Here is a 21,925-nt window from a genome sequence, read left to right as displayed (position 1 = left end):
TGTTTCCTAAAACCTTGTTCCTCCACAAGCTTAGCTAATGTGACATTAATAAGACTAATGCTGGTTCTACACTGTGACCCCTGGGTCACGACTACCCGGTTAATCTGACTGAATGGACGTACTAATCTGTGACATGGTGGCAGCAACGTAACGTAAGAAAACAAAGTGTGTCAGTAATATTTACATCAATAATGTTTTTTTAGTAGTGTTCTTATAAATAGAAGTAAAACACCCCTGTATATTTAAATTAAGATCAATTTATATAGATAGATAGATGTGTCTGTCCCACAACAGCTTTGACAAGGCTCATTAAAACACACATTTAAAACCTACATAAAAATCAGCAGCTGTACAGAGTTGTTGTTCAGAGTGATTATTGCAGATGGTATAAAATGTTTCTTAGAATTCAACCCACTGTACACGTTAAACTAAATCCGTTACGTGATACATGTGGTGGAAATTGTTTAAATTTCCTTGTGGAGAATTGAACCGAGAAATAAGTAACAACAAACAGTTTCCTTTGTGATATTTATTAAAGTAAGAAAAGAAAAAAAAAGAAGAGTACTCAAACGATTCATCTGGGCCAGAGGACTTGAACACCCAAGGGAGATTTGAAGCATCTGGCCCAGAGCGAAGGACAATCAAAACGTTTTTAAAAAGCATGGAAATAATTGTGGAGTCTACAGGGAAGCTTTTGACACTCAGGAACCAAGTAGGCACAGGGCAAATAATTCATACATTCACACCGGTATCCTCAATTTTCTGCTGTAAAAAAACCCCCAAAATATAAAAGGTTATTTATTTATATAGATAAATAGAGACTGTCATGGTAAACCATTTATAATCATTAATCATTTGTCATTAATAATCTCTCGCTTCCTGCAGGCAGTTAATCTCTCCGACAGATAGGTGGCCTTGTTCCGGGCAGGACATCACGGCCAGCCCATGACCCCGGTGCCGCGGTGTATGGTGGGAAATATGGGATCAGGTAAGCTCCTCAGCTGCGTCAAAACACGCAGACGTAACTGGACAAATACAGGAAGTCGTTGGGCTTTGCCTTCAGAATAAAAGCGCTGTGTTTGATGTGATTTTATTTTAAGGCGATAAACTTGAGTTGAGTTCTACTAGTTGGATATTATCAGGTAATTAAACTATAACAACAATATTTCACAGTTTATTTTTTATCTTTATGTAGTCTTCATTCTGCTGTTGTCTCATATTGTTTCCGTCATATTGTAGGATAAACATCCATTTACACATACATTGATAGATTAGGTGTGCAGAACAATGAGCGAACCTTAAAATAGGTCTCACTAAACCGACCACATTAGAGTTGCTTTTGTTTCAGTGATGCCTCCATGTACTGCAAAATCACAAAGGTGTTTTCAGCTTATATTTCAGTTTATATGTTTAAACATTATATCATGCAGAAATGTAGCAATGCCGTTATCCCAGGTTAGTTGAACCCACATACTAATTGTGTTTCTCTGAGGAAAGAAAAAGACAGGATTCTCTGGCATGTGAACACGTGTCTGTTCACTGTCGCTTCCAACTTAAATCATGTCATGAAGTAGCTGGCGAGAAAAACGAAGATGAAATGATGAACGGTGTGAGGTGAGAATAAGTTGGAGACAAATAAGTAATGCTTGTCACTCTTGTCTACAATTACTGGTGACAAGATGAAAGAGTCAAAACACATTGGACAGTCCCAGTTAAACCATTTGGTACAGAAATTCAAGTTCATGGAGATCAAAGACAAGCCTGTACAGACAGAAGATAGGGATCGGTATCCTGGAGAATGTTTTAATTGTTCATAAAAGAATGTAAATAACCAGGGTTTGCCGTGATTCACATAATCCCATATCTCAAATTGGATCATAAACAGGATATGACTCATAAGTGGCAAACTATGCATGTAAACCATTCCTTGAACTTAACACTTATATTATTGATATTATTTAGATGGTTAAACGTCCTTTACTTTGAAGGTGAGCACCGGAAGTTGAGTGTGTTACCGATGCTGACTTGACTCTGATGAATCTGTGATGACAGGAGGAGCTGAGAGCTGAGGAGGCAGCAGGTGAATCGTTTGCTGCTTCTGTTTGTCTTTTCTTTTCTTTTTTTTTTTACCCTACCACCTGTTAAACATTGATCAAACTGTAAGATACTGTGAGCGGAAAATGTCCCGCTGTAAAGGACAGGTTCCGCTTTCCAAATAAATCCGGTAACATTAGGCTCGAGAGTGGACAAAAAGAGGACGAAACCACGCCGCCGGAGCCTGGACTTAGCAGGTAAACTAGGCTATAAATAACTTTTTGTTGATGTGGATCTGAGAAGAAGTCCGTGTGTTTGACATCGTGTTGGAGAGAATAACTTATTGAAACGTTGTTGCACAGCAGCCGGTGATGTTTTCACCTAAACACTGAACATAAATGTCTCGTAATGTGACGCAGTCGTCAATGAATCAGCTGAGGGGTTGAAATTAGCATATAAAAACATTATTCCTGGCAAGTTGGTTGAATAGACAGAGGATCGGTGCGTCGCCCACAGTAAACAAAGCGCGTGCAGATTATATGTGTGTTTGTTTTCCTCAGTTACATGTAAAGTCTGAAGAGCCCCAAAATCCAAACTATAGCATTTTCTTTGTTTAATCCTCCTGTGATTAAATAAAAAAAAAAACCTGCTTTATAGATATAGATATATAAAGTCTTTCGTCTGTATTCCATGTTGGCTTGAGTGGTTTGTGAGTATTTGGAAAAGGTGTTATGTGGATGTTGTTTCTAACAGAATGAAACTAAACCAACAAAAGATTTGCTTTAGTAAACTGTCTGCATGTACTGTAAGATTGGTATTTAGTTCCATATGACCACTTCTCCTCTCAGTCTGCTCTGATCAGACCAGAAAAGAGGAAACTAAACCAGCATAATATATTATATTATGTGTAGAGTTGTATTTGTGTATAGTTGTATTTGCTTTACCATGTTCTTGTTTTTTCACAGCCCACTGTTACTGAATAGTAGAATTTTCTTGGCATTGTTAAATTTGCATATTCTATTTTATGAATTTAATAAGTGAAAACCACAAGAAATCAAAGCTTCTAGGTAGATTAACTTGGCAGAACGAGTAGGTGGCTGCTCAGTCTCTTTAGTCTCTTGGGCCAATCCACATCCAAACATCTCCTGATTTCTCTTTCTTCCTGTTCTTTCTTTCCAAATGTTGCCAGTGTTGGCTATTTATCTTTGGTCAAATTAATCAGAACTAGAGTGGGACTGTGTTCACCAGCTGACTTAAAAGACAAATTCAGATTCAGAATTATTTGCAGGGATATTTTAAAGTTGGCTTGCATGTAAACTTCATATGGTGGCAGATAAAGTTGAATACTACTACAGTACTGCTTCTACTATTAGTTCTCCGACAGCTTCTGATAACTACTGTCAGCTACTAAATATACTTTTAGTACTCGTACTGCTGCTTCTGCTGCTGTATTACTGCTGTTTGAACACTGCCAGCACTGCTTTTTCCACTGCATCCACTACGGTTATATACAGCTGTTGAATATACTATTACTACTACTATTATAATGTTTTTACTGGTACCGACTTACTGGCTACTATTGGCTACTAATTCTACTGACAGTACTTGTGCTGCTACTTCTAATACTGTTATTGTAATTGTACAAATCAATGGTTCAGTCCTGCTTTCATCATCTTAGAAACATTTCAAGTTTCTAATACTTTATTTCCTTTTTGCCAAAAATCTGGAAACTGTTGTTTGTGCCGTCATAACTACTCAGTTAGTTTTCTGTAATTGGTTGCTCTCTAGAAGCAGTTAAAAATCCCTCTCCTGTCTCCAGCTCATCCAAAACTCTGCTTCCAGGACACTGTCTAAGAAACATGATCACATCACACCGATCTTAGCTTCCTTACACTGTGTCCTTTTAGGGATTTTAAGATGTTATTGATTATCCAAGGAAAGTTAAAATCAAGGGAAGCTGGGCTGTTTGAAGATATTTAACCACCATGCCAGTCAGTCATAACTTAAGAAATTCCCTCAGATGAGAGGTAAAAGCACTTGCACCCTTTAACCTTTAGGCCTCCGAGACTGTGGAACTCCTTTTATGACTTCTAACGTTTAAGTGTGCCTCTGTGCTGTTCCCAGGTAGGTTGTTGTAAGAGGAGGTACCTCAGAGTTGGAGCCATGTTGTCCACTGAGGAGATTCTGGGCAGCACGCAGCAGGTGATCGCAGGGCTGGAGGCGCTGAGAGGAGAGAACCACAGTCTGCTGGAGAGCCTGCAGCAGCCGACGGAGAACCGGCCAGCGTCAGAGAGCGGCAGCGTGGAGCAGGAGAAGAGCGGCATCATCCGCCAATCACTAGAGAGGATAGAGCTGGGGCTGAGCGAGGCACAGGTACAACTACAAGAACAGAGGGAAAGCCAGAGTTATGTATTTTTTTCTAGACTTGGACTGTTTACATACATGTATATGTAATAATAACGATGTTCACCTTGGGGTGTCAGACAGAACGCAGGAAGCTCAGATACGTTTAACACTTCTTTACTGACTTTATCAAAACACAACAGCTTACAGTGTTAAAAGTAGAAAGGTGCCAGCATATAATTAGAATTCAACTTATTATTATAACCTTTATTTAACTAGGAAGTCACATTGAGGTTAAAACCTCTTTTACAAGTGAGACCTAGAGACTACCCAGATGTACTTCAAGAAGTACAAATATATGATGTGTCTACTACACACAAGAAAGAAATTATATTGACTCCTACTTTAAGTTGTAATGCAAACAGAATTCCATTACATTTGCATGCCAGAATGCTAACAATGCTAAATCAGTAATTCTAGCGTTTGCATAGGCAAGTGACACAGTAGATTAGCTCAGCATCTGAAATACATTACATTACCTACACTAGTTTAATAAAATCAATAGTGAAAGGCTCAATAAACTAAGAAATAACTGGTTTTATTCACAACTCATCAGACACATACAACTCGCATCACTTGGATGCTTTACGTCATGTTTCTGTTGTCTTCCATCCCTTCAGGTGATGATGGCATTGTCGGCTCACCTGGGTTCACTGGAGGCGGAGAAACAGAAGCTGCGCGCTCAGGTGGGTTTGTGCAGGAAATGTTAAAAAAGAGACAAATAACTGAAGAGGTTAAGAGCAGATGGGAGGTTCTCTTATGCCATATATATACAGTCCCCTCCAAAAAGTATTGGAACGGGAAGGCAAATTCTTTAGTTTTTGTTGTTCACTGAAGACATTTGGGTTTAAGATGAAAAGATGAGTTTGAGACGAGAGTTCAGCATTTCAGCTTTTATTTCCAGGTATTCACATCTAGATGCATTAAACAACTCAGGATATACAACCCTTTGTATTAGATCACAACATTCTTAGGTGAGAAAAAGTAATGGAACAAATAATCTTAACATAAATAACGTTTAATATTTGGTGGCATAACCCTTGCTTGCAATAACTGCCTCAAGCCTGTGACCCACTGACATCACCAAACTGTTGCATTCTTCATTTGTGATGCTATTCCAGGCTTTTACCACAGCTTCTTTCAGTTCTTGTGTGTTTCAGGGTTTTTCTCCCTTCAGTCTCCTCTTAAGGAGGTGAAATGCAGCTCTGTTGGGTTAAGGTCAGGTGACTGACTTGGCCAGTCTAAAACCTTCCACTTTACATTTGAAACAGATCTCAAAGTGCTACAGTTAAGATCATAAAAGCAAGGTAAAAACATCAATATAAAATACAAATAAGTAATGCAACAGCTTGCAGGGTTAATTAAAACTCATACGTTCTGCAAAAAAGAAATGTTTTTAGTCCTTTTTTAAAAGTCTCAGTAGTCTGAGGTGCCCTCAGATGGTCATTCCAGATCCGAGGAGCGGCAGAAAAGAAAGCACCCATGGTGCTGAGTTTAGTCCTGGGGAGAAGGAGGCGGTTTGAGTTTGTTGAGCGGAGGGATCGTGTTGTAGTTAGAGGGGTGAGTAGTTCTTTCAGGTAGGGGGGGGAGGGGCATATCCATAAACCCACTGGTGGGTGAGAAGCGAGACCTTGTATTCAATCCTAGCAGAAACGGGAAGCCAGTGGAGTGAACGGAGAATGGGTGTGATGTGGTCGTACTTCCGCAGTCTCATCAGGATCCTTGCAGCACTGTTCTGAATACACTGCAGTCTTTGCAGACTCTTGTTAGGGATCCCGATGAGAAGTGCGTTACAGTAATCCAATCTGGAGGAGACAAAGGCGTGGACCAGTTTTTCAGCATCAGCTCAAGTGAGTGTGGAATGAAGTTTAGCAATATTTCTGAGATGGTAGAGAGAAGTCTTGCCGAGGTTTTTGATATGGGCTTCAAAGGTGAGTTGTTGCTCAAATCTTACACTAAGATTGGTGACTGTTGTGGAGAGGGGAATGTCTTGACCACCATGCTTCACAGATGAGCTTGTTTGCTTCAGATCATAAGCAGTTCCTTTCTTTCTCCACACATTGGCCTTTCCGTCACTTTGCTAGAGATTAATCTTGGTCTCATCAGTCCATAAGATTGTGTTGCAGAACTTTTGCGGCTCATTCTTCCTGCTGATGAGTGGTTTGCATCTTGTGGTGTGGCCTCTATATTTCTGCTCTCTGAGTCTTCTTCCAACAGTGGATTGTGATACCTTCACCCCTGCACTTACTGATGTTTTGGGAGTTTTCTTCACAGCTCTCATGATATTTCTGTCATCAGCTACTGTTGTTTTCCTTGGCCGACCTGTTGGACGTCTGTTGCTCAATACACCAGTATTTTTTTTCTTTTCCAGGACGTTCCAAACTGTTGTGCTTGCTACGCCCAATGTTTGTCCAAAGGCTCTGCTCGATTGTCCTTCTTTTCTCAGCTTGACAGTGGCTTGCTTTTCTCCCAATGGACAGCTCTCTGGTCTTCATGTTGCTTTATCCTCTTTAACAGGAAATGCAGTCTTTATAGGTTTGAACTAAGGTTGAAAATTTAGACTAGTCATGCAGAGCTATTTAATGTTTGGACAATCAACCTAAAAGGCAACAAGAAACATCTGTCAGTCACATGTTCCAATAGTTTTGCTCACTAGAAAAATGGGTGGGTTGAAAGAAAGGGTGGTTTGTCCTGAGTGGTTTAACACATCTAGATGTGAATAGCAGGAAATGAGAGCCGAAATTCTGAACTCTTGTCTCATAAAAGCAAAGGAATTTATATATATATATAAATTCCTTTGCTTTTGTTGTTCACTGAAGACATTTGGGTTTAAGATCAAAAGATGAGTATGTATGTGTATATATATATGTGTGTGTGTGTGTGTGTGTGTGTGTGTGTGTGTGTGTGTGTGTGTGTGTGTGAGAGAGAGAGAGAGAGAGAGAGAGAGAGAGAGAGAGAGAGAGAGAGAGAGAGAGAGAGAGAGAGAGAGAGAGAGAGAGAGAGAGAGAGAGAATAGGGTGGGGTGATAATTAACTCCACAATCTAACAGTTAAATCCTTAATTGTGTTTTCTGTGGGGTGAGTTTGTATCAACATTTGTCACTTCACGTTATCTGTTGGTCAGAATGAAGCTAACCCACACCTCCTCTTGCCTTTTTCCCTTCCTCCTTTCACTCCTTCTTCCTCTTTACTCTGCCTCTTCCTTCATCTCCAACTACTCATTTCTTTTTTTTATTCCTCCCTCTCTGTACTTCATCTTTCCTTTAACTATTCCTATCTCTCCCCTACATCCTCCTCCTTCTCCTCCCTCATTATTTTCCTCACCCTTCCTTGTCCTCAGGTGCGTCGTCTGTGTCAGGAGAACCAGTGGTTGAGGGACGAGCTGGCTGGCGCTCAGCAGCGGCTGCAGGACAGGGAGCAGGAGGTTGTCACCCTGGAGGAGCAGAACAAACACCTGCAGTTCATGTCCTCCATACGCAAATACGACCAGGAGGAGCCGCAGCTGGTGAGGACACAATTGTAGAGGTTCACACAGCTTAAAGGCATTAAACGATCATAGTGAATGACCTTAATTTTGGTCAAGAGGAAGGAACAGATTAATGCTCACTTCTGGCTCTCAGAAATAATCATTATTTACTAAATAGCAGAATCTAACTCGCATCAAATTCATCTCTCAAAAGGGAATATGACTAAATAGCCTAATTAAATAATTTAGTCTCAGTCTGAAGGTTGTTACAAAGTCCTAGACTCAGAATAGACCTAGAATCAGGTTCTTTGGAAATGAAAGGTTTATTAAACTACTAACTACACACACAACAAACACAAACTTTACACTAACTACATACATAACTAAGACCTAAACAACAAATTAATTAACAAATGCAACTGTGAATGAATCCTATGACCCCATTCTAAAGTTTGTTATGGTCGTAATAGTTGTATAATTAGGACAAAGGTACTGCAGCAGACTGGAGCAGGTTTCTTAGCACTGACCAAGTTAGTTTGTCTTGGCGTCTCTCTCTGTTTCTCTTTCACTGTAGGCACCAATGGGTGTGCATGATTCAGAGCTTCTTCTGCTCCAACTTGTGGGTGTGTTAACACTCAGATTATGAGCTGACAACAAACTGCAAACACAAATATGTGTGTGTGTGTGTGTGTGTGTGTGTGTGTGTGTTCAGGAGGAGTTTGCTATCACTACTTCACCAGCGGACTAGGTGTTCAGAAAACAAAGGATCAAATGTGGAAAACCAACTTACAGGAAAAGTAACTAACACGTTTGGGCCCAGGGCCTTCATCTGGATGTTCAGGCTGAGATATATATTTGATCTGAGTAAAACCTGAGAAATGTTTGTGCAGACCTGTGAGTTTTTTAAAGGGTAGTCGGAGAACAGCCAAAATTGAAACTGGTTCTTAAAGCTGCAGTAATAGTATCTTACGGCCTCTAGCGGACAGAAGAACTGACAACTTATGAAGTTATGGTATATGTTACTTTAGCAACAGTTATCTATTTCCACATCAAACAAAAACATCTGCATTCAGTAGGGCTTGTGAATGTTAAGCCCAATATTCACTCTGCTTGTAGCTCTGTATGGCTATGTCGCTGCTAAATTCTTCACTGTGTATAGTCGGTTTATTACATCTTGTTTTACTGAAAACAGCCGTGTGCTTCCGCTGCCATGTAGTAATTTGAAGAGGCTAAAAAGCACCATGAAACTGCAACTAAAAAAACGTTGAGAAATGCAGTTCGTCTTTGCTGAATGTGTTTGTTTCCCACTTCAGGATGACAAAGACACGTCTTCCACCAAGGAGTCTCTGGATGACCTGTTTCCTACCGAGGACGAGGAACAGTCACAGAGTAAGGCTTTGCTGCTGTTTGTAAATGTGTTTATCACAGACTTTAACATCAGTAATATGTAGTATGCCTTTCAATGATGTTTGAGAGGCTGTTCCAATACAAAAGAGGTGTTGTAATGTAAATGTAAGGTGATGTTGCTATGTAGTTTGTGAGCATCACAAAAGGATTTCCAGTGATTCCTTCATTTCCTTGATTTTGTCTTGATAGTGCAAGAAGTCTCAGCGGTGCAGATCTCAAAAGCTCAGAAAATAAAACTGAAACTAACTGCATGGGTGGATTCAAAAGATTTTCTTTGTAAATCGTGTATGAAGTTGTCTTCTATAACAGCACTTTTTTAAATTGCACCTTTAGTTGCATAAATTAAACTCAAACTTGATGAAATGCAGTACATTGCTTACATCTTGGTCTTATCTCATTTTCAGTCGTCTCTGAAGAAATTAAAAGTATATACTCGTAACATATTATTCTTTTGTATTGGTGTGTTTATTTCTTTTAAACAGTGTCCCAGCCTCACCACAGCAGTGCAGCAGCCGCAGCCCAGCAGGGCGGCTACGAGATTCCCGCCCGCCTTCGAACGCTCCACAACTTGGTCATCCAGTACGCATCCCAGGGACGATACGAGGTCGCTGTACCGCTCTGCAAACAGGTGAGAGGGGCGTTCACCTCCCCCTGTATAGAATCTTTGACTGCTGCTCTTTGGTCCGATCTGAAACCTGCATTCGCTCTGGCACCTTCCCCACCAGAGAGGGTTTAAGTCTCAAAATCCAGTTTTCCAGAGCCACAAATCACAAATTTGCCTCTAGGAGCTTTACAGTCTGTACAGCATACAACACCCTCTGTTCTCAGAGCCTCGATTCAGATAAGGAAGAAATCCCCTGAAAAGAGACCTGAGTAAAATGACTTCCTCTCTCCTGGAAGAGGACAGACTACGCAAAGCTTTTGTGTGTTTATGTAGTCTGTCCTTGCAGGTCCTAGAGGCCTGGGAGTTTACAGTCCCTACTATGAAGCGTTCTCTGGTTTGTACCCGGGTTGGTGGACTTTGAGTGTCATACCCGACCTCTCTACTTTGTCTACTTTGAATTATTTAAAAAGTTCAATTACATTTTGGGAAAATGATCAAAATGCAGAATTTCAAAAATTGTTCTTTACAGATGCCTTAAAATCCTGATTTAAAATAATGTCTCAACAGGCTTTGGAAGACCTGGAGAAGTCCTCAGGACACACCCACCCAGACGTAGCCACCATGCTGAACATACTGGCACTGGTGTACAGGTGAGTCCAGTTAACATGGCGACAAAGAAACAGAAAAACACAGATTGACCCCCGTGTATAATCTTACAGCTCTTTATAGAAGCTGAAAAGCACTAAAATCTGAAAGAAATGAGAGGGTTTAACAGTGAAAACCTCGACTTATAAAACTAAACAAACTACGACTGTCCTTCACGTAGAACAAGGAACTGCATTTACCAAAACCACGTGGTTTATATAAAAAGTTTGATCTGAGGTGACCAACATGTGTTTCTCTTCAGAGACCAGAACAAATACAAAGAAGCAGCCAACCTGCTGAACGACGCGTTGGCGATCAGGGAGAAAACTCTTGGGATGGACCATCCGGCTGTAAGTTTCCCTCCTTTTAATAAACCAGCTGCAGTCTAAAAGACTTTGTAATTAGACGGTTCTTAACCCCGGAAACATCCTGAATCTAACCTGGACTAAATTCTGTAGTTTTCTTTTGTTGTACTTGATATTCAGTCACAATTTTGTTTTATCACTGTGTAAATAAACACAAAAGTAAAACCTTTTGGGCAGAAGCAGCAGTGTTCAGTCTCTTAGGAACATTTTGTTGGCAGTTTGTATTATAACAGATATCTGAGCCTCTGTCTCATTTTGTTGCTGCAAACGCTGCCTGTCTGTAATTACCCCCCTCATAAATGTTCATTGTTCCCTTTTAAGGTTGTTTAATGTCGTTTAGATCAGACTTACTGAGTTGGTATGTAATGTTTGTGTGTTCTGTTTACAGGTGGCAGCAACGCTGAACAACCTGGCGGTGCTTTATGGCAAAAGAGGAAAATACAAGGAAGCAGAGCCGCTGTGTAAAAGAGCTCTGGAGATCAGAGAGAAAGTGAGAAAACACTTGTATTACTATACCTCCGAGTTCATAAAATTCTTAATCTGAATCACAACTTTTACTGTAACTTTAGTTTTAAAACAGTTTCCAGTTACCAGTTTAATGCTTTAACGAAAATAAACCATTAAGTCTTTATAAAACTCAGTTTTAATTTAAGTATTTTTACTTCTTTACGTATATTTTACTACCAACACTTGTGTCATTCTGCTTGAGTAAGATTTTGAATACAGGACTATTACTTGTAACAGAGTATTTTCACACAATCTGAACACGTCTTCTACCGCTGACCCTTACAAACAAACCTGAACATGAGGATTTTGCATGTTTCATGTATCGGATACTGTCATTGTTATGGAAAGAATAATGTATTTTTCGTCCTCAGTGTATTTTGTGTCTGAACGCCCCATCAGGTTCTGGGTACAGACCACCCAGATGTGGCCAAGCAGCTGAACAACCTGGCTTTGCTGTGTCAGAACCAGGGGAAGTACCAGGAGGTGGAGCAGTACTACGAACGCGCTCTGCACATCTACCAGAGCAAACTGGGACCGGACGACGCCAACGTGGCCAAGACCAAGAACAACCTGGTGAGAGGAAAATGTGTTTTCACTGCGGCGACTGTGTTCTCATGTTTTCACTCACTGAGAGTGTCATTTCACATTTCAAAGGGTAGAAGATCACACATCATTACTGTCAGTATTTTCAACAGTGCATTTATAAGCAGTTACTTTTGTACAATATATTTAATTTATGCCTCCTGCTAATAGATCTATAAAATTTTCAATGTTTTCTGCACCCTTCTCCTGGTTCTTTGTCCTTTCTCAGGCTTCCTGCTATCTTAAGCAGGGAAAATACAGACAAGCTGAAGCCCTTTACAAAGAGATCCTGACCAGGGCACATGAAAAGGAGTTTGGATCTGTAGAAGGTTAGAAACTGTGATTTATATAGATATTATACATTTTCTTTTGGATTTGTCATTTTGGTTTTATTACAATACAAAAATTGTTTTTTCCACAAGTGATTTGGATGAGACTTGAAGAAAATAATTTGTCCCCCCATAATGCTTAATGTTTTGTTTAACAACGTGGATCTCGCTTTTGTAATTTAAAATATTTTTATTTGTTGTGACCACGAGGGACTTTTGGAAGTGAAAACGCAAGCGAATAAACTAAAGGACGTTTGTAACACAGACACATTTCCTGGATCAAGTGGTGCACGTGTACGATTGTGTGGTCTGTGAAGATGCACTCAAAATATGAAAAACAGAATGTAGGTTGTGAAGTTAAACATGTCAGAATGTTAAGTTTATAATGTTGAAGTGCACAAAATTTCCCCTTAATGTAATTATCCAAGTCCTCTGATGATGCTGTCCGAACCGGATCCGTACTGTAGACTGTTGTGCAGCGTTGAGATGTAAGCAGTTAGTCCTTGCAGAAGTTTTCTTTAGCGGTTAAGATATACATTTTCAAAACGCATGATAGAAGAGATAAGAAAACAAACACTGAGACCTTGTTTTTGCAGACTCTACATTTATACGTTGGTTTGATACCGTTTGTAATTCTGTCTGTTCGTCCTCCAGGTGAAGGTCGTCCCAGCTGGTCCGGTGCAGAGGACGCCGGCTCCAGACAAGACGGACTCAGTAACCTGAAACGCAGCGGATCCTTTACTAAACTCAGAGAGTCGATACGCCGAAGCAGCGAAAAACTGGTCCGCAAGTTGAAAGGAGTCGGAGTGGAGGAAACGACCCAGAGGAGTGTTGGGTAATATTATATTACAAAGATGTTTAATCATCATTGTGCGCTGAAACAAGATCCATTCAGTACACAAGTTTTTTTGCTCATGGATTTTCTCTGGTTTTGTTTTGGAATTTAAAGTTTAAGAAACATCTCCTATCAATCAATTTTAAAAACAACATTATGCTGATGTGATGTTTAAAAATAGTGGACATTCTCCATATTTTATTGTGTAGATTAAGAACTCCGTCTGGGAAAAATACACTTTTAGACACATCATCATCTTAAACCGCTTTTCAGGGGGCAGCAGCTCCAGCAGGGGGCCCCAAACTTCTCTTTTCTGAGCCACATTAACCAGCTCTGTTCTCAGGCTGGTGTGGAGATAAAATCGCTCCCCCTAGTCCTAGGTCTTCCCCGAGGCCTCCTCTCTGCTGAACGTGGCTGGACCACCTCTCTAGGGAGGCGCAAAAGGTGCAGCAGCTCTACTCTGAGTTCCTCACGGATCACCGAGCTTCTCACCTTATGAGAGACACACCAGCCACTCTCCTGAGAAAATCCATTTTGGGCTCTTGTACCCGTGATCTATTCTTTCAGTCAGCTCTTGATCTACCAGTTAATTTTGTCTTTTCGTCCCAACAGTTTGGTAAAGCGAATGCATGAATATCAAAGCGGACTCTCAGGCCAAACACCACCTGGAACGAGTCCTGACCTGCTGCAGAGAACGCAGACACAGCTCTCGCTTTGGATGTACTTTTAAACTGTTAAACCTTAAATCAGTGCATTTTCCTCAACAGCTCTTCCTTTCCCCAAATCAGCAGTCACAGTTTTATGTGTGTTTAGTGACATTATGCCCCTTTTTATAAAGACCAAGAGTTCATTGTGATAATCTGTTCTGTTTTCAGTATGAAGAGGGCAAACTCTCTGAATGTGTTGAATGTTGGAGCCCGAGAGAGTCAGGACAGTGCCCAGGTGAGGAGACTGTTGGTGATTCAATCAGTTTAATGTGTTCTTGGAGTAGTAATTCTGCCAGGTTTTTTAATTCAGTGATCTATAAAAAGGCAAACAAATATTGGGAGCCATGTAAGTAATTTTCAGAAGACCAGAAACAGAAACCACATTTGTTTTGTGTTTGTCAGTTCTGGATTAGTCTCAATAAATGCAACATTAATCACGGCTACAACCCTCAGTCATGTACATGTCCTCATTAAGTGATTAAAATACTTTTGACTGTAGCTTACAGAAATCTGTAACACTCAAACACCTATTGTGTGTTTTTGTTCTGTTCCTCAGTCGAGCCGTTTGACAGATGTTCGAGGCCTCAGCTCCAGCACGCAGAGCCTGACAAGACGAGGATCACTCAGTGGGACCAGCTAACACACACACACACACACACACACACACACACACACACACCGCTCAAGATAACTGGACAGATGTTCGCACACTGCTCTTTAAAGATCGCTCACATCAGATATCCTACACCAAAGTGGATTCCCCACTTTGAGACCCTCCAGAAAAAGGAGATAGTTGTCGCAACTGGAGACAAAAATCTAACTTGCAAGTTTTTTTAATAATCCCTCATTTCAAAAATAACAAATTAATGCTGTCTGTTTTTGTTAACCCTTGAGGAAATCTCACATTTAGCCTAATAATATGATCTGTTGGTCTCCAGTAATGACAAGTGTCTCCAAAATGATATTAGAAAGGTGTGGGTCAGATATTGACAGATCTACATTGCACTATAACCTTTCCTTCCTGTTCACTTGACATTTAACATAATTCCTTCCTGGGTTTAGATTAGAATTGAATTCAGTTTCCTGATTACAAGTTAACTATTAACTTAAAAATGAAAGAAAAGAAATTGTGTTTTATTGAGCACAAAAATCATTTTAGATGACCTAAAATAATACCAGCATTTACACTGTAAGAAAACTTTACTGTATTTTCATAAACCATATCATGTGTCATTTAACAAACGTAAATCTGTAATACAATCAATTTTACATTTGATGTATTAGGTGTTTCCTAATGCTAGTGTTCCCTTTTTTAGGTACATTTCTATTACCAACACTGTTATTTATATTTTAAAATGTCTAAAGATAAAACAGGCATATTGACATTACAGATTATCTTTATAAAGTTTTATAAAATCTCTCAAAGCACAGGGATGTAAAGTTGTTTGCACAATGATCAAAATGTGAGGCGTTTGTAAAAATGTTACATTTGATTTACAGAAGTTAAGCTATCAGGTTTATACTGTTAAAGAAGTTATTTAAATGTATTTTGCCTTTACAATGTGCAAGTCATTCTAATCACATTTTTATATTGTGCAAAGCAGCTGAAGTAAACACATTTGTGTTTTTTAGCTTTGACCACAGTAAAGTTTTTTTTTTCCACATTATGAGAAATCCAAAAATGTGATATACATCATCTGAAAATAACCAACACTAAAATGAACGCACAAATGACTGTAAAACACGGTACTCATAAAGGTGATATTTTTGCACATTGTCAGTTAATAAATTCCTGATCAATCGCACTCTTAACAGAGGTAACATTAACATTTCAATAATCAGTAATTATGTATTTGTTGCATTGTGAGTTATTAATAGTTTATTCAGAAAATAGTTTTAAGCTATCTGGATACCCAAAGTTATTGTTGTGTGCCTGAGTCAATATTGTTTTGATGACTTTCAACTGGCCTTGGATTGATGTTTAGTGAATCACTTAAACTAAGACTTAGCTCTTGTGTAGGCTGTCCGCCCCTCAGTTGTATCAAAGACACTGTGGAAGACCATGTATACAACAAATGTCACACAAACTGAACATGAAGCAAATTGTAGAAAGGGATTGTTCTAGGTGGCACACATTTCTGCAATTATGTCCAAAAGCTGGCATACAAAGTTAGTGGCCTGTAAACACAGTCAAAATATCTCGCAGCTAAAGTGCAAACTTGAGACACAAAGAGAGTCAATACTCGTACTGTAGTAATTAGATAGGAATTCGACTCCATAGGGCAACATGGGATGCACAAGTAGCCAGATGTTTACAAATGCAGAAACCCAAACAATTTGAGTGAGTGTGAGTTTGCTCCATAGTGGTAAAAGTAGCTTGAATGAAGAACACTTCTGAGGCACAGCTTGAATGAAGAACAATTTTGAGGCACATGTAGCCTACTTAAGTGAGTCCATTTCATCTTAATTTTACATCTATGCTTATTCACTGAAATGCCTGAAATTCACAACTTACTGCAAGTCACTATTATAAATAGTAAACTAGCTTTTAATTGTGTAGAGTTTTGTGCGCTTTTTAATTTGTTATTGCAAGAATTACTTTAATTACTTTCTCAAACTCGATTTGACTACAACACTGCGTGTAAGGTTGGGTATCGAGAACCGTTACCAAATTTCCAAGAACCGTGGATTTGTTAAGATACGTGCATTCGGATTCTGCTTATCGGTTCCTAACTTTTTCCATGTTTCAGTGGCGTTTACGATTGTACTGCAGTGAGCATGAAAGTGTCTCTTATCTGCCAGGATCTGCTACGCCGACCTAACGTCACGTCATTTGTTACGCAGTACATCAACAAACCATGAAGAAGAGTCCTTCTGTTTCCAGTCCTGGACCAATGGCGGACCGCAGCAAACACTCCAAAGTTTGGCTTAGCTTCACAAAAAAAAAAAAGAAAAAGAGAACGACGCAGCAAAATATAACACCTGCAATAAGGAGGTTTGGTGCGCGGGAGGAAGCAGCTCCAACATGACGAACTGCAACACTGGCGTGAATCTGAAGAACGCAGAGTGATCAATGTGTCGCGCTTTCTCAGCTGCAATGACGCCCCAGATACAGCTAACCCTAACAGTAGCAACAGCTCAGGTACAAAACACCGGTGAGCTGAAATTCACCTTTTATATTGAAGGGTATCACAACAGAGATTCTAAAATAACCGGATTCGATAAGTAGAATCGGAATCGATAAAAATGAAACGATACCCAACCTTAACTGCATGAACAAAATAAAAATAGGTCCTTCCTTTTTATGTTGACAGACAGAGCATTAAATAAATATACTTTTCTACATATTCACTTCAAACTCAGGAATGTTTAAATAAATTTAATTAAGCCAACAAGCGAGTGCTGCTTGGAAATCTTGGCTCACTGAAAATGCTGTTACACTCTGACACTCATTCCACGAAACTCCTCTTAGGGCTCACTTCCATTTGTTTTGCTCAAACATACTGTATATCCTAAATGATGGAGAACTACTGATTGTACATTTGCTGTGGTAGAAGACGTCACTGCTGAGTGTTGTTAAGGGCTAAAATCACACTATGTTAGTTACTGTAGAAACTGTTAATGAAACACTTGTAATAATGTTTCAGAAGATGGGATCAAAATATGTTAAAACTAGACTATATCTCCTGATGCTGTGTTTATTCTGGTAAATATTAATGTTTGTATTTTATATTTGCAAACTTGAGCTGAAATAAATTCCAGTATGATTTTAATACCCTTTTTAGTGTGTGTTGTTTGCATGGAAATATTTCTGTTTTATGTCTTTTAGGGTTTGGCAAATTGTTGTTTTATTTGAAGGGCTGTTACTTTAACTTTCGGTTTAAATAGCTGTATATAATGTACTGTCATTCTTTTTGAGTATTAAGTGCAAGTATTTGCCCTAGACTCGTTTTTGTTAGGATGGAAAGGCAAGTTTCCCCAAGAAGAAAAACACAAGTCAGCTGTTAAATACAAACCTTTATATTTCAACTTCCTGGTTGAAAAACAGACACACAAAGCTCACGTTCAGTAAAAAATGTGACTATGTACAGTTGCAATAGCAAAAGGAAACTAACAGTAGTCTTGTCTGTATGACAGACGCTACATGGACCGATGTTACACCCACAGATGGAATAAAGTTTCTGTAGTTAATGCAACATGTTGACCCACTGATGATGGTTTTTCAACACATATTCTTGTCTTGTTTGTCATCAAAACAATTTGTTTTTAAAAACAGCACGTGTTCACTTTTGGTTTAACAAGGAATACATCTACTCTGAAATGCTATAATATAGCACAACCATTTAGAACTATAAAAGTTTTCTCATCATAATGGAAAGGATTCATTACTGTTGTTGATATTTCTGTTATATCCCCTCGGTGAATCTGTGAGTGATCTGTAATACTGAGTACTGAGTATACAAAATGTTAGGACCTTTTCAATAAAACTGCAGAATCCTTCTCCCATATGAAATGCTGCATGGTTACCAAGTAAGATACACTCAGGACAAATAAAACTGATCACACTTCTGTTTTCACACAGACTGCTGACTTTAACTACCGTGGTATATTAATCAATTAATATTTCCAGCATTTCAGTTCAGTTTTCTGAAGCACTATTTGCATAAACTAATTAAAAAACGAAATATGAGTAATTTGAATGGATTTCTAACATGCCAATCAGCTACAAAGGTAGTGAATTACGCGCTGACCCAGTGGACCAAAGGTGCACCGAGCAAAATCCTGTCACGTTCTGGTAGGTGTATATATTTAACTGGTAGGACAACCTGGATCTGATGGGATGTTCTCTCTTATACAGAGAGTGGGGGAAAAAAACACAGTCATGTCTGAGTGAGAGCCGAGGGGCTAATATTCTGTAGACTCAGTGTGTGACTTGAAATACTGAATGCTTGGTGCCTTTTTTGAGGCTCAGACCTTCTAACCACTACGTACAGGACTGCCGGTAATACAGTCAGAAATCATTATTGTAATCACCAGACCTGGGCCAGCATGTGATTTAAATACTTGTCATGGTTTGTTTACCAGATATGTGGAGTTTACTACATAGAGAAGGAGAGCTTCTAACAGAGAATTAAGTTTTAAGTTTTATTTTGTTTAGCGATAATATCTATAATATCGACTACTGTACATATTTCTTTCAAAATAAGGTCCCATAGTGGTCCACCGGAAGGGAAGGGACTCTATAGGTTAAAATTAAATCTTGTTGGATCAGGTCTAATCATCACACAGTCATTCTAAGAGTTGCTGACACCATCATGGGCGTTGCCATTGTGATAACATTACTCAGTGTATGTCACCTTCAGGTCTGATGGGCAATCTGATTGATTTTTTGCAGCATTTCCTCCGACTCCAGCTGCTCAAGAGTTAAAAGAGACAGACCCAGCTGGTCCTCCTGGAGAAACAGGGTCAGAGGCATAGAGAGATCATTAGAGACAGATAAAAATCAGGGAAACAATACGGTGAATGTAGTGATCACAGACTGCCTTGTCAACTATTTTATGTGTCTTGTTAAATGAAACTTGTTCACTGTGCAGCTCTAAGTAATTTAAAATTAAAGAGAAGAGAAAGCGGAAGCTGCTACACGCTAATAACTATTGATTTGTTCTATGAAACAAGTGAGAACTCAAGTGACGACAAAACAGACTAACTTGCGAAGTGAGATCGCAAAAATCAAAGTAGATATAAAATTACTGTTTTCATTTCCAAGTTTTTTACTATTCCGTTTATTTTGACTCTGCACAACCTCAAAATTATTTTTATTCAGCCAAAGTTATTAATGTATCGCTTTCAGGAAAACGTCAAGTATAGTCCATGCTCTGATTGTTCAATTTTTTCAAGACACAAGAGGGACAAAAGATTGCTGGTGAGGTAATATCTGTAATTATTTTCATGATCATGAGAAGTTATTAAAAGTACATGCATGTCCTCTCTGGACTATGACTTATAACTTATATGCTTAAGTTAACTGTGGAATAACTAAATTCAAACATCTTTACCCACATCGCCTCTGGCCTTTCACACAAAAGAGACAAGAGTTTAAACTTGCTCTGCTCCTTTTGCAAACAATAGTTTTGTCTTTGCTGAGTAGTTAACGAAAACTTAAATGTAATTTCAGTTAGACAAAAAAAGCACAAATTTGAAGCACACCTGTGGTGTGGTGCTTGGTGTGTGGTGAGTCGTACCTGTCTGAAAGGCTGAGCCATTTGCCGCAGGAAGTGTTTGGACAGCTGGACGGCCTCGTCCACGGTGAGGTTCAGACTGCCGTCACTGATGTGCTCCTGAATCCAGCGAGGAAGCTTCCCACGTTTGTCTGCTCGGGCGTAACGCTGTGGACGGGAGAGGGAGTGATCACATCCTGACTGATCTTCACTCAAGGCAATAAAACACCTGCTCCAGTGGAGCTACTTTAATGCTAAAATCAGAGGAGCGTGGTTGCAATGGGACCTACCAGCAGTGAATGTGTAGCAGGCTGATGCTAAGAAAATGTGCAATGTTTATAGGCATGTTGTAGTATAGCAGGACCAAAAACCATTTAGACTGGGTAGAAACACACCTTGTCAGCAAAAATCATGAGTCCGTAGTCGGTCTTTCCCCTGATGGCTCTTCCCACACACTGGGCCGCGTGACGCATGGCGTCAAACGTCAGAAAGTCATTCTCTCTGATCTGAAACTGATCCCGAAGGTACTCCAGACGAGCCTAAAACGTGAGAATCAGTGAGGAAACAAATACGGTGAAGCTACGAACAGAGTGATGACAACAAAACTGTCAGACTCAGGAACGGACGAGACGGACATGAGATTTACAAATTAACATACGAAAACATCTGTGCTTGTTCCTTTTTCAAACACCATCATCAACACACAAGATCAATGATCACAGATTAAATGAGTTAAAGAAAGTATATAAAATAAAATCAGCACTACAATCAACCATATTATACAGTATATTTTGTAACTTGTGTTTCATCACTTTTCAGGACCGGTAAACAATGAAATAGGCACTCAGTTACCAGTTTATTAGGTACACCGAGATAAAACAAATGCAGTCTAATACAACAGTCCTGGAATAAAGACTCCTTGAAACTGTAGAGGTCTTCATTCAACGTAATGGTCGTTTTGGAGACTGTAGTTTGTGGTGTTGTTAAATGCATTGCGTACGGAGAGGTACCGTCATTTATTTATTTCTATGTGTAAATAATACACTGAAAACTCAGTGCATGTTGCCGGTATGTTTTGTGTATTTTGGTCATCATTTGTTGTTTTTAAAATCACTATGTTTCAGACTGACCAGTCCTTTACTTGTGAGTTAAGTGAAGACGTGGGCTGCGTACGAAATCACCGCCTCATTCACTATATAATAGATACCGGTACTCGATAGTTTGTTCTGAGATTTCAGACACTTAGTTTAGTTTAGTCATCACTAAACAGGTGGAGAGTCACATGTCTGTAATTTAGTAAAAGTAATTCATTCTATAAAATGTGATGCATTGCATTGTGGGATTGTTAACAGATATATAGTGAAAATTTCACCCACAATTCGGACAGTCAAGTAAAATGCAGACAGAAAAACAGGGATAGTTCTGACCTTCAGGATGCGGCTCTGCGTGTAAACATAAGGCACTCCAAACATGATGACTGCTCGGCCAAAATGATGCACTGAACAGAAAAAACAGAACAAGATTCATTCACCTCAACAGATCCACATACGACGTTAAACCTTTATATTGTATATAACCATAAAGAAATCTGTTGTTTTGCTTTTACTGTTTGCTTTCATCACTTTATACTAGATCCACATTTTCCCACAGGGAGTTTCCTGGTTAGTCATTTTAGTAACGTGCAGCATCCTGATCATTTACCGAAATCAATTCCTTCAGACACCTTTCCCCTGGCCACAGACAGGAGGATGGCTCCTCTGCCGTTCTCACATGCCTGAAGAGAAGAGTTAGACAAAACCCAAGATAAAATATTACCACGAGGGT

At 39.4% G+C, this 21,925-nt stretch overlaps 2 protein-coding genes across 4 annotated transcripts; one reads left to right on the top strand and one right to left on the bottom strand.

The window, feature by feature from the left end:
• The first annotated feature begins 1,515 nt into the window (after positions 1 to 1,515).
• On the top strand, positions 1,516 to 17,656 carry klc3 (kinesin light chain 3). 3 transcript variants are annotated; one of them, XM_046074314.1, is made up of 15 exons: positions 1,516 to 1,614; positions 1,989 to 2,080; positions 4,159 to 4,407; positions 5,058 to 5,123; positions 7,777 to 7,941; positions 9,216 to 9,291; positions 9,792 to 9,937; positions 10,481 to 10,563; positions 10,821 to 10,908; positions 11,312 to 11,413; positions 11,830 to 12,003; positions 12,242 to 12,341; positions 12,996 to 13,176; positions 14,052 to 14,118; positions 14,440 to 17,656. In XM_046074314.1, the coding sequence occupies exons 3-15, from the start codon at positions 4,198 to 4,200 to the stop codon at positions 14,521 to 14,523; spliced, it is 1,542 nt and encodes a 513-aa protein (XP_045930270.1). In that variant the 5' UTR covers positions 1,516 to 1,614; positions 1,989 to 2,080; positions 4,159 to 4,197; the 3' UTR covers positions 14,524 to 17,656. The 3 variants fall into 3 exon arrangements, 2 of the variants coding, with proteins under 2 accessions (XP_045930270.1, XP_045930269.1); XM_046074313.1 differs by lacking the exons at positions 1,516 to 1,614; positions 1,989 to 2,080 and adding an exon at positions 2,087 to 2,291; XR_006828808.1 differs by lacking the exons at positions 1,516 to 1,614; positions 1,989 to 2,080; positions 14,052 to 14,118; positions 14,440 to 17,656 and adding an exon at positions 2,087 to 2,291 and having other exon boundaries at positions 11,802 to 12,003; positions 12,996 to 13,132.
• A 231-nt stretch (positions 17,657 to 17,887) lies between these two features.
• LOC123985936 (general transcription and DNA repair factor IIH helicase subunit XPD-like) lies at positions 17,888 to 21,876 on the bottom strand. The gene is made up of 5 exons (XM_046073938.1): positions 21,803 to 21,876; positions 21,529 to 21,599; positions 20,497 to 20,640; positions 20,126 to 20,269; positions 17,888 to 19,335 (listed from the first exon to the last, which is right to left on the bottom strand). Exons 2-5 carry the CDS (start codon positions 21,571 to 21,573, stop codon positions 19,243 to 19,245), a joined length of 426 nt encoding a protein of 141 aa, XP_045929894.1. The 5' UTR covers positions 21,574 to 21,599; positions 21,803 to 21,876; the 3' UTR covers positions 17,888 to 19,242.
• Positions 21,877 to 21,925: the final 49 nt, after the last annotated feature.

This window comes from Micropterus dolomieu, linkage group LG17 (genome assembly GCF_021292245.1).
Source record: "Micropterus dolomieu isolate WLL.071019.BEF.003 ecotype Adirondacks linkage group LG17, ASM2129224v1, whole genome shotgun sequence".
Classification (NCBI taxonomy): Eukaryota; Metazoa; Chordata; class Actinopteri; order Centrarchiformes; family Centrarchidae; genus Micropterus; species Micropterus dolomieu.
This window is presented reverse-complemented; position numbering and strand designations above follow the sequence as displayed.

Coding starts and splice junctions, on each gene's coding strand:
- klc3 (XM_046074314.1), top strand. CDS start 4,198: ATGTTGTCCACTGAGGAGATTCTGGGCAGCACGCAGCAGGTGATCGCA. Junction 9,938..10,480: donor CTGTACCGCTCTGCAAACAG/GTGAGAGGGGCG, acceptor ATGTCTCAACAG/GCTTTGGAAGACCTGGAGAA. Junction 10,564..10,820: donor ATACTGGCACTGGTGTACAG/GTGAGTCCAGTT, acceptor GTTTCTCTTCAG/AGACCAGAACAAATACAAAG.
- LOC123985936 (XM_046073938.1), bottom strand. CDS start 21,573: ATGTTTGGAGTGCCTTATGTTTACACGCAGAGCCGCATCCTGAAG. Junction 20,641..21,528: donor CGCAGAGCCGCATCCTGAAG/GTCAGAACTATC, acceptor CTCACGTTTTAG/GCTCGTCTGGAGTACCTTCG. Junction 19,336..20,125: donor TGGCTCAGCCTTTCAGACAG/GTACGACTCACC, acceptor CTGTTTCTCCAG/GAGGACCAGCTGGGTCTGTC.